Source organism: Mus caroli, chromosome 9 (genome assembly GCF_900094665.2).
Source record: "Mus caroli chromosome 9, CAROLI_EIJ_v1.1, whole genome shotgun sequence".
Lineage (NCBI taxonomy): Eukaryota > Metazoa > Chordata > Mammalia > Rodentia > Muridae > Mus > Mus caroli.
In genome coordinates, this window is record NC_034578.1 from 114,506,968 (window position 1) to 114,523,188 (window position 16,221).

The 16,221-nt window shown below is 48.1% G+C and overlaps 1 protein-coding gene and 1 long non-coding RNA gene across 6 annotated transcripts in view; one reads left to right on the top strand and one right to left on the bottom strand.

Moving 5' to 3' along the window:
* Nucleotides 1-3,106: 3,106 nt before the first annotated feature.
* Nucleotides 3,107-5,203, bottom strand: LOC110301014. The gene is made up of 3 exons (XR_002378658.1): nucleotides 5,173-5,203; nucleotides 4,555-4,689; nucleotides 3,107-3,358 (listed from the first exon to the last, which is right to left on the bottom strand). It is a non-coding gene; the product is annotated as an uncharacterized LOC110301014 (long non-coding RNA).
* A 282-nt stretch (nucleotides 5,204-5,485) lies between these two features.
* Dlec1 (DLEC1 cilia and flagella associated protein) overlaps nucleotides 5,486-16,221 on the top strand; it is a 43,441-nt gene continuing 32,705 nt past the window's right edge. For 3 of the 5 annotated variants that reach the window (XM_021173109.2, XM_029482037.1, XM_029482038.1), the window contains exons 1-6: nucleotides 5,486-5,939; nucleotides 7,358-7,508; nucleotides 10,836-10,946; nucleotides 12,647-12,834; nucleotides 13,002-13,216; nucleotides 15,589-15,667. In XM_021173109.2, the coding sequence (XP_021028768.1) occupies nucleotides 5,529-5,939; nucleotides 7,358-7,508; nucleotides 10,836-10,946; nucleotides 12,647-12,834; nucleotides 13,002-13,216; nucleotides 15,589-15,667 (1,155 nt within the window). In that variant the 5' untranslated portion in view covers nucleotides 5,486-5,528. Of the gene's footprint in view, nucleotides 5,940-7,357; nucleotides 7,509-10,835; nucleotides 10,947-12,646; nucleotides 12,835-12,998; nucleotides 13,217-15,588; nucleotides 15,668-16,221 lie in introns of all 5 variants that reach the window. The other 2 variants (XM_021173107.2, XM_021173108.2) reach the window with 1 other exon arrangement.

Below are 16,221 nucleotides of genomic sequence, written 5' to 3' on the forward strand. Positions count from 1 at the left end.
CATGCTTCATGAGTCTGGGGAAAATGTTCCATAGCTATCACCTCTGACCTGAAAAGTTCCCTCTTGGAGGGAGAGGAAGGGTTGGGAGTCTCAGGAAGCTAAAGAAACTTGCAAGGCTCAGGAAGTCACAAAATCTACAAGGCCTCTCCGGGTTTCTCTAATCAGTGAACACATTGTCAGCAGAGGGAGAGGAGGCCCTGGTGGAGCTGCCTGCAAGTTCTTCAGGGAGTCATAAGGGTGACTCTTTATGAACCCTCATGCAGGCTGGCGTGGGCTTCTCAGTGAGTGACCCAGTCGCCTTTGGCTCACCCATGACCCCAGTGAGCTTACTGGGGTCCCAAATGCAATCATTTCTTTAGTTTGCCACTGGTGCTGTAACCAAGGTGAACAAAAAAAAGGTTGTTTGTGTGTCCCCAGGACATGTGACATGTGCCATGTGACAAAGACCACCCAAGCTGGAGAGCAGAGTGTCCAACTGAAGGAGACACTAAAACCTGTGTCTGGAAACTTCTATTTTCTTTTTTTCAATACGTATCTGTTAAGAATCTATCATCCACTGGGCACATAGAAACATGGAAATGATCGTCAGTGTTCAAAATACATAAAAAGAACCCTCCTGCTGTCATGCAGCTTAGATTTTAATGGAAAGAAAAGAGCTGCTGTAATAAACACAAGAAGTGATCCTGGTGGAATCTGAGTGACAAGGAGGTGATGTGGGAAGAGGCCGGGGTTATTGGGGCAGGCTTGTGTGGGAAGGTAGCTCTGAGGAGACTCAAGGAAGTGAGAGAGTAGGGCGCAGCGAGGCCTGGGACCAAGGATTCCGAACAGAAGGAGCAGGCTCAAGGAGAGTGGCACACTGGATGCTTTGCAGTGTTGCTACCACGAAGAGAGGGCATGATGGGAGCTCACAGAGAGGTCTGAGGCCTTGCAAGCTCTTCCAGCTTCTCTGGAGGAAACATCTCTTCTGAGTCACACTGGGAAAGTCTCTGGTGGCTGGAAGAGGTCATCAAGGATGGACGAGCATGGCCTAAAGCAGGGAGCCTGAGGGAAGGGATTCCTGGCATCAAGTCATTCACGGGAGGGGTGGGGGAGGGGCCTCGGCCTCTCAGGGCTCTCTGCAGATGAAAGAGGAAAGAATTCAGAAAGCTTTCAAGAGCAGAGTTGGAGAGAGAGAAGCCTTGGCTGCTGACACCTTGAGAGCTTGTGTCACTCTTGCAGAGGACCTGGGTTCCAGGGGACCTGACATCATCTTCTGGCCTCTGCAGGTGCCCGCATGAACGCAGCTCACAGACATCGCGTGAGCGCACACAGACACACACAGATGAAAATGAATGTGGTTTGTTTTTGTTTAAGATTCATTTATTTTTATTTGACAAGCATTAGTGTTTTGCCTGCATGTATGTCTGTAAAGGTACCAGATTCCATGGAATTGGAGCTACTGACAGTTGTGAGCTGCCACCTGGGTACTGGGGATTGAAACCCGGTCCTCTGGAGAGCAGACAGTGCTCTTAACCCCTGACCAACTCTTGTTTGTCTTTTTAAAAAAACAGAGTCAACAGGACTGAGGGTGGAAGCTGTAAGGGAAGTGGAGAACTCAAGGATGCCTGGGGGGGTCGGGCCAGTTTTCTGGAATACAGGATGGTCCTTAGCACCAGGTTTGGATCCACTGGAGACTTTCAGACCTCCAAGGGATAAGGTGGTTCAGGGGAGAGATGTGGGGCTGGGGATAAAATTCAAGGCATGATTCAAAAGCATATTTAAAATGTCCATATTTAAAATAGCTGAGGAGACGGTCTCAACAGACATGATCTGGGTGTGGTGGTACACACCTTTAATCCCAGCACTTAAGAGGCAGAGGCAGGCAGATTCTTGAGTTTGAGGCCAATATGGTGTATATAATGAGTTCCGGGGCCACGTAGTGAGACACTGCCTCCAACAAGCAAACACATAACGAGAAAACAAAGCAAATGGCTCCTGAGGAACAAAAGCTAAAGCTGACCTCTGGCGTCTGACCTCTGGCCTCCACATGAACCTGCTTACATACAACCACAGTAAATAAAACAAACAAATGCTCAGAAGCACTAATGCCATAGGGCATCTACTGTGACACAATCTTTCTGGGAGTCAAATGCTAAAATTTACATACTGTTGGCTGTGGAATTCTAGCATATTACTCCCCACCCACGTAAATATTGTACAACTATACAAAGTATGTACAAACACAAGCAAAGATCCTCTACTGTGATACAATCTTTCTGGGAGCCAAATGCTAACATTTACATACTGTTGGCTGTGGAATTCTAGCATATTACTCCCCACACACACATATAAATATTAAAAAACTATACAAAGTATGTACAAACACAAGCAAAGATCTTCATGACTGTAGCATTTACAGTAGAACAAAAACCAAAACACACCAAACAAACAAACAAACAAACACAGCCCCTGTAATTTGAGATAGAGTAATTGAAGAAAAGGCCATAACAAATAGTATGGCATTGTGTTTTTAAGTAACAAAAACATATTTTATAGATATCAATGTTTGTATAAGCAGAAAAAAGTAATATCAATATGGTAATCTAATTATCTGGGGGAGAAAAGAGCTGAGAACACTTTTATTAAATAGCAGTTTATTGTCAGTCCTGGGGATTGAACCTGGGGCGCCTTGACTGTCAGGCAAGCGCTCCCTCACTGCCCCACACCTCGGACAATCCCTTCAGTTGTCATTTGAGACCAGATCTTGCTGAGCTGCCCAGGCTGATCTTGAACTCTCTCTGTAGCCTGATCAGACATTGAATTGCAATACTCCTGCCTCCGGTTCCTAAGGAGCTGGGGTGACAAGCCTATGGCATATTGTCTGTTTCCTTTGTGCACTGTTTCAGATTTTGTTTTTGTGACTCATGATTACTTCACGTATGAAAGTAAAAAAAAAAAAAAAAGTGAAAGAAGTGTGTGTGAAAACAAGAGACAGATAAATAAACACAATCACAGGCTGCAGAAGAGACTATGCCATGAACAGAGAGGCTCATCAGGACTTCTCTTCATGCTCACAGAGTCCCCTGGGAAGGTGACTGGACAGACGGACAGATGGACGGATGGACAGTTGGACAGAGAACGGGTGAAGAGAGGACAGTGGAAAGCAAGAGAAGTAGGGGTGACAGGCAGGGAGGGAGTTGTAGAGCCACCTACACGAGGACAGCTGGAGTGGCCTATGCCACCAGAAGGGCTGACGTTGTGAGAGACTTTGGCTTGAACAGGTCAGCTGAGCGAACAGTAAGATGGGACACACAGAGAAGAGCGGTGAGGAACATCTCCGTGACAGGCTCAGCCTCCCTGAGACTTTCTGTGAGGACACCTGGGTAGAGTGGAGAAGCACAGAAGAGCAACAAGAGTCAATTATCCCGATGCCCTGCCGGGCATCTTCCACAGTGGAGCAGCTGCTAGTGACAGGATCCCTCAGTCTGGGGAGACGGTCCCTTATACGAAGGTCACGCCCACTCGGCTACTACTCTGCTACTCTCCCCACAGAAAGCCCCTCCCTGGGAACACTGGGAACCGGATGTGTGTGTGTGTAAAACCATACAGATGGCCTTTCTGCCCATGTTCGTTCCTCTCTCAAGCTCCCCTTACTGCACATTCCAGTTAGCACTAGGAGCAGGCAGTTAGAGAGGAGGCCTGCCATGGTCCTGGAAACTCAGGATATTTGGAGAATGCTCCCAGGGTCTTAGGTACCTAGAGCCGGCCGTGGGCTTTTCACCTGGGTGGGTGAACTCCTTCCCTGCAGGAAAGAATGCAGCAGAGAGGCAGCCAGAGCCTGCTCCTTCCGGGTGCACACCTTAACAAAGCTCTCTGCTTCTCCTACTCTCTGGACAGTAATGTTCCCTCAAAGAACAGATGAGGGGGCCAGCCAAGAGCCACGGAAATGGCTCAGGTCTGTGGTGAACATCCTGGGACTCGACTCAGGAAGTGGGTTCAGGGCTGTAAGGCGAGCAAACTCACACCTAAGTAGAAAGTGACTATTTTGGCATCTGTGTTACTTAGGCAAGGGTATCTGAAGGTACAGAGCTGACAGCATGGTGCACATACATACATATAGGCAAAACACCCATACACATAAAAGAAAAATTAATCTTTTTATTTTTAAAAATATTTATTGTATGTATGTGAGTACACTGTCACTGTCTTCAGACACACCAGAAGATGGCATCAGATCCCATTACAGATGGTTGTGAGTCACCATGTAGTTGCTGGGAATTGAACTCAGGACCTCAGTGCTTATAACCACTGGGCCATCTCTCCAGCCCCCCTTTTTTATTTTATTTTATTTTATTTTATTTTGCTTTTGAGAAAGGGTCTCACTAAATAATCCTGGCTGGCATGGAACTTGCTTTGTAGAGCAGGCTGGCCTCACACTCTGCTAGCCTCTGCCCAGTGAGCGCTGGGATTAAGGTGTGCGGCTCAGCCTCACACCCTCTATTGGCTGGGTTCTCTAGAGGAAAGGAACCAGAACAACAAGTGCACAGTACAAAGGAGGGCAGTAGAATGGCTCACCAACAGTGGCCGTCTGTACTTGCTGATTGCTTGGTACTTAATGCTCCCAGTGAAGGGCTGGAGGATTCCTGGAGAGTCACAGCCCAGGTCTCAAAAGTGACCTCCAACCCAGCCTGAGAGCTTCAGAGTGAGACGCTGTGTCAAAGTAAAAGCAAAAAACAAGGGATTGTTTAAAACAAAACCAACCAAACAATATATGTGAAGAACAGTCTGAGCAAATTAAAATAGGGATGGTGGCACTTAGGTAGTAAGAAACACTGCTTTGTATGCAGTCAGACCGCATAACAGTGAATCTTTTTCTCCATCAAACTTCATAATAAGCCCGTCTCTGAAAAGGGTGATGCTGGGGTTGAAGAGATGGTTCAGCCATTAAGAACCAGGGGAGATGGCTCAGTGGGTAAGAGCACCCGACTGCTCTTCCAAAGGTCCAGAGATCAAATCCCAGCAACCACATGGTGGCTCACAACCATCCGTAACGAGATCTGACTCCCTCTTCTGGTGTGTCTGAAGACAGCTACAGTGTACTTACATATAATCAATAAATAAATCTTTAAAAAAAAAAAAAAAGAACCAGGGGACCAGCGGTTTAGTTCCCAGAACCCATGTCAGGTGGCTTACAATTGCCTAGCAGCTCCGGGAGATCGACCCCCTCTTCTGGCCTCCACGGGCAACGGCACATATATACACACAGAGAGACACACAAAATAAAAATAAAGTTTTACAAAGAAAGTATAGAAGAGACGCTAGCTCTCACAGCGACGTTCGCCTATGTGCAGCCCTCAGGAGGCTAAGGAGGAGGCGGGGGGGGGGGGGGGAATGGTGAGTCTGAGCTAAGCTAGATTACCTAGCTGGACGTTAGGAATGCAAACTTTTAGATGACGACAGTGATGACGCTCTTCTAAAGGAAAAGCTAGACGGAAGAGGCGGAGCCGGAAGCAGAAGTGGGACCGGGAGTCTGCAGCGTCTCTGTTGCCATGGACTCCGAGAGCAAGGAAGAGCAGCAATGCACAGCTTCCTCGGCCGTTATGTCGTCCTTGGAGACCCAGTTTTTGTCTGTCCCACACCAGCTCGAGTCCGCCAGTCTCAGCTGGTCCATAAGGAAGTCCTTGCATTCCTCGACCGTCTTAATGGATGAATGCCATTTCGGCTTCCCTACGCGGTCCCTCCGCGCCGGGTTCCACGCGCTCCCTCCACTCCCGGAGCCGCAGACGCTGCGTCTGCGCCCCGCCTCGCTGCGCACGCAGGAAATCTCACATCTGCTTGCCCGAGTCTTCCGAAACTTGTACACCGCCCAGGTGATCGGAGATGACTTGAGCGACAGTTTGATCAAGGCCCGCGGCAGTGAGGATGCGCGCCACGAGGAGTTCCTTGACCAGCTGCAGCAGGTATAGTGGGTGCATCCCGGTTTACGGTCCGGATGCAGCCGCGCCAAAGTGAAGAACCCTATCCAAACTTGATACATACGCATATAAATGACATCTCCAGCGCCTTTCTCTGCGCACAAGCACATTATATGTTGCAAATATAAACGAAACAACTGGTGCAGACAGATCCAGTCATGGTTAGGCATTTTTGCCCACATTTCTGGGTCAGCAGCGTGGTTTCCTCTTTTGCACTGGGGTCAAGACTGATGATCCTGCCACTTTGTGACCTGCGGTCGAAGACTCCCTTCCCAACTCTCCCCTGTATCTGCCCCTCGGATCTTTCCTTATTCTTTGTCACGCCTTTCTGTCCTTTACTCTCTCTTTAAACGACATGACCTAGCTTCATTCATTCCTTTCTAACACATGCCTACTGTGTGCCATGCTCAATGCTAGGCAGTGAGGATTCAGTAGCCATAAATACTTCGGGAGTGGGGTACACCTCAGTGTTGAGTGCTTGCCTGGCAAGGGTCAGACAAAACCCTCAACCTCCACCAAGGCAAAACAAACAAAACTGTGAAAAAGAAAATATAGGAGTTGGTAAGACGGCTCAGCAGGTAAAAATGCTTGCTGGTAAGCTGTGCTTCCCACCCCCCCACACACAAACTGTTAAGCCCTTCTCCTTGGTGGCAGGATATTGGCAGACCCTGTCTTGGGCAGAATCATGGCAGAATGAGATCAAGCTTGCAGTAAGCAAATTGTTTCCAGAAAACACCGGCCCACCTTACTCCACTTTTCCTCGGGCTTTTCCCCCACCTAACGTTCCCCGAGCCTCAGAGGGAGGAATGCAGGACTCCCACTGATGTCTCAGGACTCAGTGGCACCTGGTTTTCAGTCTTTTGATGGTTATGGATCTCCACAATTGTTGTGAAACGGGGCTTCTCTACCCACAGAAATTGTTGAAAGCACCGGGCTCTCTTGCTCAGAGCACCACACAGCCTCACTGGCTGTTGGTCTTTCCCAGTTCTGTCTACAGAAACACTGCACGGTCTGATGATTAAGCTCACAACCCTGTACTGGGGCTTGAACCCTGCCTCCGTTACATGGCGTTTGTATGACTTGGAGGATCAAGGGAGTTACTTCAGTGAAGAGCCATGAACTGTTGTACCCAAATGGGTTTGCATTTCCCAGTGTGGGCAGCAGCTCTCTTGACTGTGTAACCGAGAGGGAGAGGACTGAGCTTGGCTCTTACTGAGCACACTTGTGGGACTGCCAGTCCCTTCCCGTGACCTCAGAGTTTAGTCTGGTGGGTTGGACCAGAGGGTTTTGATAGTTGTGTAGCTAGCTGTGCTTGGCTGAAAGCCCCGATGTGGAGAGGCACAGGGTGGAGACAAAATGTAGGATCTTGTCAGATTTCCATGCATTTGAATGCCCGTCCGCAGGCGCGAGCCGTCTATAAACAGCGTCTGGATGAAGCCACCATGTTGGAGAGACATATCATGCAGGCCCGTGCACGGGATATTGCAGAAACAGAACACACCACCAAACAGAGCAGACTACAGATCGTGGAGACCCCTGTCAAACTGCCCCCAGGTAGGTGTGAAGTGTGTCTGTCTGTCTGTCCATCCCAGAAGGAGGAAGACCATCATGAGGGCAAGGCTTTTACAGGTCCAGGTCGGGTATGGAAAGAGACTCTTCCAAGATGTGCTAGAGAAACTGACTTGGTGAGGGCTAGAGAGAAGGCTCAGTGGGAAGAGCATGGCCCACTTTTGCAGAGGACCTGAGTTCAATTCCAAGTTCGTAATCACGGATAACTCTACCTCCAGAGGCTCTGATGCCTCTGGCCTTTGTCAGCATTGCTCTCCCTGCCTACCCCATCAAGGCATGCACTCACATGCATACACATACACACATATGTGAACACACATGCACATGTGCATACATGTACACACATGTACATACATGTATACATACAAACACACAGCTGCATACACATACATACACATATACACACATGTATACACACTCTCTTAAAAATCTTTTTTAAAGCTGCCTTGAAGATGTGCAGTGATATGTGTGTAAAATATTATAAAGGAGCCCATTAGTTTATACGCCAGCTTGAAAAACAAAGGCCAAATAACCACCATGACCCCTGCACCCTGGGAGGACGGAGAAGAAGATTTGAAAGGAGGACTGTCCATCCTTCCTTCCTCCCGACACGTGGTCATCATTAAACCTCCTGAAACTAGGCTGGATGGTATCCTTTCGGCATGGTTTTTGTTCCTCACCCAAGTCTTCCTTGCCAAAGGAGGGGTCGGGGCCATCACTTCCAAAATTGCACCTTCTGTTGTTCCAGGATCCATCAGGAAAGGACCCCAGGGAGTTCTGGAAGAAGAGACCATGAGGCCCAAGAAGTAGCTTGTGGGTTATTTACTGGCTATCAGGATTTTTGTCCACTGATTGACCGATTGAATTTTAGTTATTTATACATGTGTATCTACATGGGTCTATGCACATGAATGTAGTACCCACAGAGGCCAGAAGAGGGTGGCAGTTTGTGAGCCACCAGACATGTGCAGGAACAGCAAGCTCCCTTAGCCCTGCCATCTCTCCAGCCAGGCTCTTTTGGAGCAGCCTTCAGATGACGTACTTAGAAACTCCTGCTTCAGGGATGCCAACTGCCATTGTTCATGGAGGCTCCCTGGCCTTTCCTTCTCCAGCCCTGGATACTTTGTACTCAACGCCCTCCGTTTGCCATGCCCAGAGCAGTTTCCGCTTCAAGCTCTGATTGTTAACTTTAGGCCAAATCTCCTGATCCTTGTCAGCACCCATGAGGGCAGATAATATTGCTCACTGTGTCACCTTTATCGCTGGATGCTGGGAATCCACCCCAGGGCTTTAGCATGCCAGGCAGCTACTCTACCAACTGAACTACATCCTGGTCCCTAGAGGAACTTCTAACACAGCACAAGAAGGCTCCCCCCATACGTAGCATTATAGATTTGTGTAAACACAGACTGTAACCCGAAGGGTGCATTCTCTCTTAAAACGTGGGCTTTGCGTGATGGGGGCATGTCAGTGGAGGCTCACTGTTAGCAACACGCGTGCTGCTCTTGGGAGGACGACAGTAACAGATAAAGTTACACACGCACAGGGGCAGAGGGACATGGAAACTCTCAGGCCTTCTCAGTTTGTGTGCCAGTTTTTAATTACTGCAGAGTCCAAAGGGAGCAGATGGCTCAGTGTGTAATGCTTGCTGCCAAGCCTGGCTGACAGAGTTCAAACCTTAGGACCCGCTGATAGGAGGCCAAATGACTCCTGCAAGTTGTCCTCTGATCTCCACACATGCACCGTGGCACCTACAGGCCCCCCACAGACACGCACTAAACAAACAAACACATGTAATTAAAATGCAGCGAAAGTCTGTTTTAACAAAACCACCTTCCTCACGTCTGCCAGAATAAGATCACACCTCCATTATGTCATTTGCCAAAGGTACCCATTTCTAGTTGGTGTTTCTAGACAATAGTGTTATAAACTGTATATATTATATATTAATTGTATTGTATGTTATACAACATAATATGATATATTATAAAATATATCATGTGTTGCGTGTTACATATTATATATTACATATTATATATTATAATGTATGTGTGTGTTTACTATCATTTTTTTGGGTCATCAATTGCAAACATCAACTTCCACTCAACAGTATAAGTGGCTTTCTTTGGTGTGTCATTAGGTCGATATGAGTTGGGTGAAACTATGGTTATTGCTTGCTATAGATCAGGCTCAGCTATTCTCCACGTGGCTTTTATGCTGGTGTCTGAGATGAAGAGACAAGGAAGTTCTTCTCTGCTGATGTCCAGAGTTCACCATACCAGCACATCTCAAACCCTTGCCACCATGATTTGGCCAAAGTGAAAGGCAAAGAGTGACACTGTATTGCCGCAAAAGGCATAGGGACTGCCTAACAACAACTCAGAACTCTTGCCTGGCCTGAGACAAAACACAGGCTGCCTTCCTAACAGTGAACAACCTGAGATACCCCCACACACCTGTATCAAGCTACATGTACACCCCACTCCAAACAATGCAATGAACACCACCACCCCACCCCCAACAATAATTCCCTGCTGCCATATATGTCTTGGAACGTGTCCAAAAACTAGAGGGAGCCTGAGCCAATTTCAGGTCCGTGTATGGTTAAGGTAAACTGTCCTCTAAGTGAAATTTTACAGAAAATTTCCTATGGATCATCTCATTCATAAGCATAGTTAGGCACACAGATGTTTAAAATCAGATGCATCATGGGAAAGGACATGGACAAGAAAGGAAGGTGTGTATAATCCACATCTATCAACGGAAACCGAGACCCACTCACAGGTCACCCCCTGGCCACCAACTCCTCCTCCTGGACTCCACAAAAGAAGCCCTAAACAATAGGCAAGGCCCTTGGGTGCTCTAAATCAGGGAGACCTTACAGTGTGCGGCGTCCCGTCCCCATGTCTCTCTGAATAGAGCTCCTTGCAGCTTTGCTGTTTGTCTTTGCTTTCCAATTCTTTTAATAAGATGCCTGGAACCTGGAAACACCCAGGACTAGCAGTTACACTGTTGCTAGTGACATTGGGAGGGACAGATGTACACAGAGGGGGGAAGAACTGGGGCTTGCGTTGCATCTACCACACTTGATCTCATGCCACCACGGACTCCACATATGGTACCACTTTACCCCAATAAGGCCACGCACAGCTTGGCCCACTTGTCGGCTTCGACTGAGTGGCTGAGAAATCATTGGTTTCTTAAGCCTTCACCACAGGACTCTAAGAATTCACCTGGGAAGTGTAGACTTGGAGCTGGAGGCCTGGGTCCCTGGGTCTGCCTTAATTGCCTCTGTCCCCTTCTCTTCCACAGTGAAGACAGCCTTCAGGTGGTGTCTAGACAGCAAGTTAATGCGAAAACATCACTTAATCTCTACAGAGGACTACTACACTGATCCTGTGCCATTTTGCCCAGCGCCCAAAGGTATCTATCCTCACTCTGGTGGAGCTCCGGGGGTAGGGGGGTAGGGGTGGGGGCGTACCCTCCCCCACTTGCAGCCCAGCTCACCCACTCCTGCTGTAACTTAGTTACTCTCCTGTCCCTTTAGATAGTTGTCACCTTCCTTAGTTCAGTTCCTTCAAGACAAATATTCTATCTCCACCACGTGGAATTTGATGTAACCGGTTGGCTGCCCAGCAGTCAAAAAAAAAAAAAAAAAAGTTTAGATGTTGTTAAATGATCCAGCAAAGGAAGGGCAGGAGACTCAGATCAACAACCAGTCAAGTTCCTGAAGCCCGAGGAGAAGAGAAGCTTTTTCAAACATTGAGAAGAATGGGCTAGAGGGACAAAGAGGGAGGGAGGGGAAAACTAAGTGGGGGTGGGGGACAGAGCTGTGATGCTGGGCCCATTTCCTGTAACCAGGAAGGCAAACCCTAAGAGCAAAGGGATGGAAAGCTTGAGTGCAGGCCTACATAGAGTTTGTAAGCATTGCTGGATGGGCGAAGGATCACTGTGAAGCCTGTATGCATGCATCAGTTTTAACCATGCCTGGCAGCAAAGACAAACTCCCAGCAGTCCCAGGGACTGGGGCCCTGCCATGACCTCTTTGGAGCTTTGCAGCTGTCCCTGTTGTGGGGTAGGGACCTGAGAGTGAAGGAAATTGCAGAGTCAGCTGTGCTGAGAGGCTCTGCCACAGCCACTTCAGTACTTTGTTAGTGCCTGGCTGGGAAATACAGACTCTGCTCCCTCCCTGAGCGCTTCCTGGGAATTATGGTAAGACTTGGGCTGGGGCAGCTCTTTACCCTTTTGCTAGTATCAGAAGTCCCCATCTAGCCCAGGGAGCGTGGTCTTAGAGATGTGGAGAAAAAAAAGCAAATGCTGGGTCCTCACATAAGTTTGTTTGTTTGTTCATTTGTTTGTGTTTTAATGTTGCTCACATTAGGGGGTAGAGAGATGGCCCAGATGGTAAAGGCACCTGTCACCAAGGTGACCTGAGTTCGGTCTCCAGGCCTAACTTCCGAAAGTTGCCCTCTGACCTTCACACATGTAGGAAGAAATGTGCATGGTTAAATTCCCAGAACCCAGAAGGCAGCTCATGACTGTCTAAGTTCAATTCTAGAGGATGTGACACCTTCAACACCAATGCACATAAAATAAAAATTAAATTATTTTTAAACATTGCTCACACTTGGGGTAGGTGCTTAGCAATGATTTGCTTGTTTTTGTCAATTAGCCATGCTGGAAAACAGAGCTATTTTAACCACTAGCCCTATGTCTGTCTGTCTGTCTGTCTGTCTGTCTCTCTTTATAAGAGTGTCCTTTTTTTTCAGATTTATTTATTTTATTTATATGAGTATACTGTAGCTGTCTTTAGACACATCAGAAGAGCACATTAGATCCCATTACAGATGGTTATGAGTCACCATGTGGTTGCTGGGAATTGAACTCAGGACCTCTGGAAGAGCAGTCAATGCTCTTAACCACTGAGCCATCTCTCCAGCCCTAGCCCTATGTCTCAAACACATGGAATAAGTCCTAGGAATAACTCATGCATTGAACAGCAATATCTGGTGTTACGAGCCTGAAGGCTTTGAGGAGCATGTGACCTGACTGTGGCTCTGGTGGCTTTCCTTGCTCACATTAGAAACATGCCCTAACTAACGTGTGTTTCCTCGGTGCCACAGACAAATCCACCCTTGGATGTTCAAAGCTGACGTTTAGCTGTGAGCAGCGTTTCCTGCGCAAGTCAGAGCTGGACAGGGAGGCTGAGGAGCACTGCAGGCAGCTCGCAGTGTGTGGCGACTTTGAGTACACTGTGGACAGCTTGGGCTCCATCTCGAAGGCCAAAGAGAGGACCAAAGATTCTGTCAAGGTTAGAACTGAGCTATGTTGGGGCACTGGGTGCAGGGAGGCGGTGAGAGGAAAGGAACCCGGACAACCTGCCCTGCCGTCTGTGGTTCGTGCAGTTGACCAAGAGGGCAACAAGCCCCAATGTCCTCTTGCCTGTTACTAACTGTGCTTTCCTGTGCTTCCAAGAAGCCATGCATGCCAAAGAATAAGAGGTGGATGGAGCACCTGCAGGTGCCGCAGAGAGCCCTGGACAGACGGCTGCTCGCCAGGATGGAGAACAGGAATCACTTCCTGAAAAACCCTCGGTTTTTCCCGCCTAACACTCCACACGGAGGCAAGTCTCTCATCATCCCTTCAAGCAAGCCAGAGAGAAGAGCATCCCTGAATGCAGAGCCAGAGTGGAGGTGAGTTCTTCCCTCGGAGTCCGAGGAAACCTGAGCTTTGGCGTGAGCCGGGGGAAGGCTCTGGATCTGGTCTAAGGAGGTCCCCAGGAACATTCACAGACACCTACCGTTGTGCTTCACCAGGATCCTAGGCGATGCTCAATCCAGCCAACCCGACAGTGATAGTAGACCACTGTGTAAGGGATTCACATGTCTTGGGTAATAACAATATTAAACATCTTCTTAGTTATGTGTACTTAAGGCATGTTTCGGTAAATCTCCAATGCCAATAAGCCCATGCAGGGAAAATACAACTCAATTAATATGAAGATAAGCTGCGAGCCTAGCTACTCTATTCTCCGTCTATGAAATCCCTTGTAACTTGCAGTTTCTCTAGGCCACGTGCTCCATCTTCCTTCCAACTTCTCTCTACTTCCTCTCCTTCTTTCCCCTCCTTTCTCTCTCCCTCTCTCTCTCTCTCTCTCTCTCTCTCTCTCTCTCTCTAAAACTTTCAGCCCCACCTTTCCCTTTCACTGACTAGTCACTGGCCCTAGCCTTTATTTTACAAGTTAAAATGGGGAGAAGGTTCACGTGAAGTCACCTGAATACGTGATTCACTCCTTGTCCGAGGTAGCCCCTCTTGGGGAAGCGGAGTTAGCATCAAACTACACACAGCACCAGAGCAGTGCACAACAGAGACAAACTGTGATTCTTCTGTTCTTTAAGAGACAAATGTGAGGGCTGGAGAGATGACTCAGCGGTTAAGAGCACTGTCTGCTCTTCCAGAGGTCCTGAGTTCAATTCCCAGCAACCACATGGTGGCTCACAACCATCTGTAATGAGAGCTTGTGCCCTTTTCTGGCCTGCAGGATACATGCAAGCAGAATGCTGTATACATAATAAATAAATCTTTGAGGAAAAAAAGAGAGACAAATGTGTCTTTGGCCACATTTCAGTAATTGTCTTAAAGGAATGAGTTGCTTTCGTACCGTTAACACTATTAATGTATCTTTTATAAAGAAAAATTGTAAGTGTTTAACGTGTAGTTTATTATATGGCCATTATAGGTCAATTATAACACCACAGACATGGCATAGTCTCATGGGACCCCCATCCCCACATGGATTTGACTCAAGGAAAATCTCTCTTCCTCCAACCCTCCACTCACTTCTTCACCCCAGCGAATTTGAAACAAATCACACTCGCTTCCTTTCATCTATGAGTTCGATGTGTCTCCAAGTATGAGATATAATCACACTAATGAATAAAAAAGTTCAAAGACTGATAGCTGGGGCCCAGAGAATGGCTCGGTAGGCATGAGTGGCTGCTGCGCAAATATGGGGACCTGAGTTTAAATCCCAGTCACGCACATCAAAATCTGGGCCTGCGCCTGTAACTCCGGTGTTTGGGAGTGAGTGGAGACAGGGGGATCCCAAGAGCTCACTGAGCAGCTGGCTTTACTGAAGCAGCAATCTTCATGTGGAGACCCTGTCTCCACAGAACAAGGCAAAGAATAAGGGAACACCATCCCCACCCCACCCCACCCCCGGCCTCCCCTAGCTGAATGCAGGCACACCCGTGTGTACCCCACACCTTACCCCTCCCACTCAGGCGAGGTGCAGCCACACAAATTTAAAAGAAATAAAGGAAAACTGTATTAAAAATCCCCCAAAACATGTTGTTATTTAAGCTCCTAGAATCTCCTTATGCATATTGAAGATTCTAGAAGTAGCCCAATATACTTGTCTTCACAAAACATGGATCGTGCTTTAAAATTATTATTTTATGGTTAATTTCTATTTTTGGTTCTGAGCCCAGCCACTGATGGCTGAGCCATTTCTCCACCCTCTCTCCAGCTGCCAAGTGCGGGAGGACTGGAGTGCTCCTCTCACTCAGCCCTTCCCTTCAACAGACTCCAGCCTTTGAGGTTAATTTTTTTTTTAATTATGTGGGGGTGTGGGGAATACAAGGAGTCCATCTGATCCCTGTCCCTGGAGCTGGGGCTATAGGTGGTTGAGCTACCTGATGTCGTGGGTACAGGGAACCAAGCTTGGGCCGTCAGAAGAGCAGTAAGTGTTCTTAGCCACTGAGCCATCTTTTCAGCCCTAAAATTTTCTGTAACCTGCTTAGTAAACATCAACCAGAAAATCCAACAAACAGTCTGCTGTGAACACCTTTGACCGCGTAAATGAGTTTATGTCTTTACTTTTCAGTTTTCCGAGAGAGGGGGTAGAGTAGCCAAGGCAGGCCTTGAACTTCTGATGGCGCTGCCTCCACCTCCCAAGAGCTGGGACTATAGGAATGTGCCACCGCATCCCGCTGTCTGAATGAGTCACTGCTTTCGACTGCGTCAGACAGATGATGAAGCTCACAGCCTTTCTCCCTTCCCACAGCTGTACAGACGCCCCCGTGTTCCTGGCGAAGCCATCAGTTGGATTTTTCACCGATTACGAAATTGGACCCGTTTACGAGGTAGAGCCCTTGCTTCTTTACATGGTGGGATGTCTGAACCACGCAAGAAAGCCGGGAAAGCCTAATGCGCATGCGCGCACCGGTCACCCAGCTTCCGGAGCTGCTCAGTGCGGCTTTCCATGCGACTTCGCCTCTGGAGTCTGTGGAAGGAGGCAAAGGCAGCACTGGCATACGTGTCGCTAGCTAGCACGTGGGACTTAAGCTGAGTGAGAGGAGCACTCCAGTCCTCCGGTGCTTGGGAGCTGGAGAGAGGGTGGGAGTTAGAAGCCAGACTGAGCCACATGAGAACAAACCAGTCCAAAGAGATGGCTCAGCAGTGCTTACTGCTCTTGCGGAGGACCTAAGATAGAATCCCAGACTCTACTTCAGTTGGATCCTAACTTCCTGTAACTCTCCAGATGATTCCAATAGCTCTGACCTCCACGGGCACCCACACTCACGTGCATATACCCTCTGACGCACATGCACGCACGTGCACACACACATAACATTTTTAAAGTCATAAAGACGATATATGCATTGATATTTGTATACGAATGAAAATAACCCGCCTC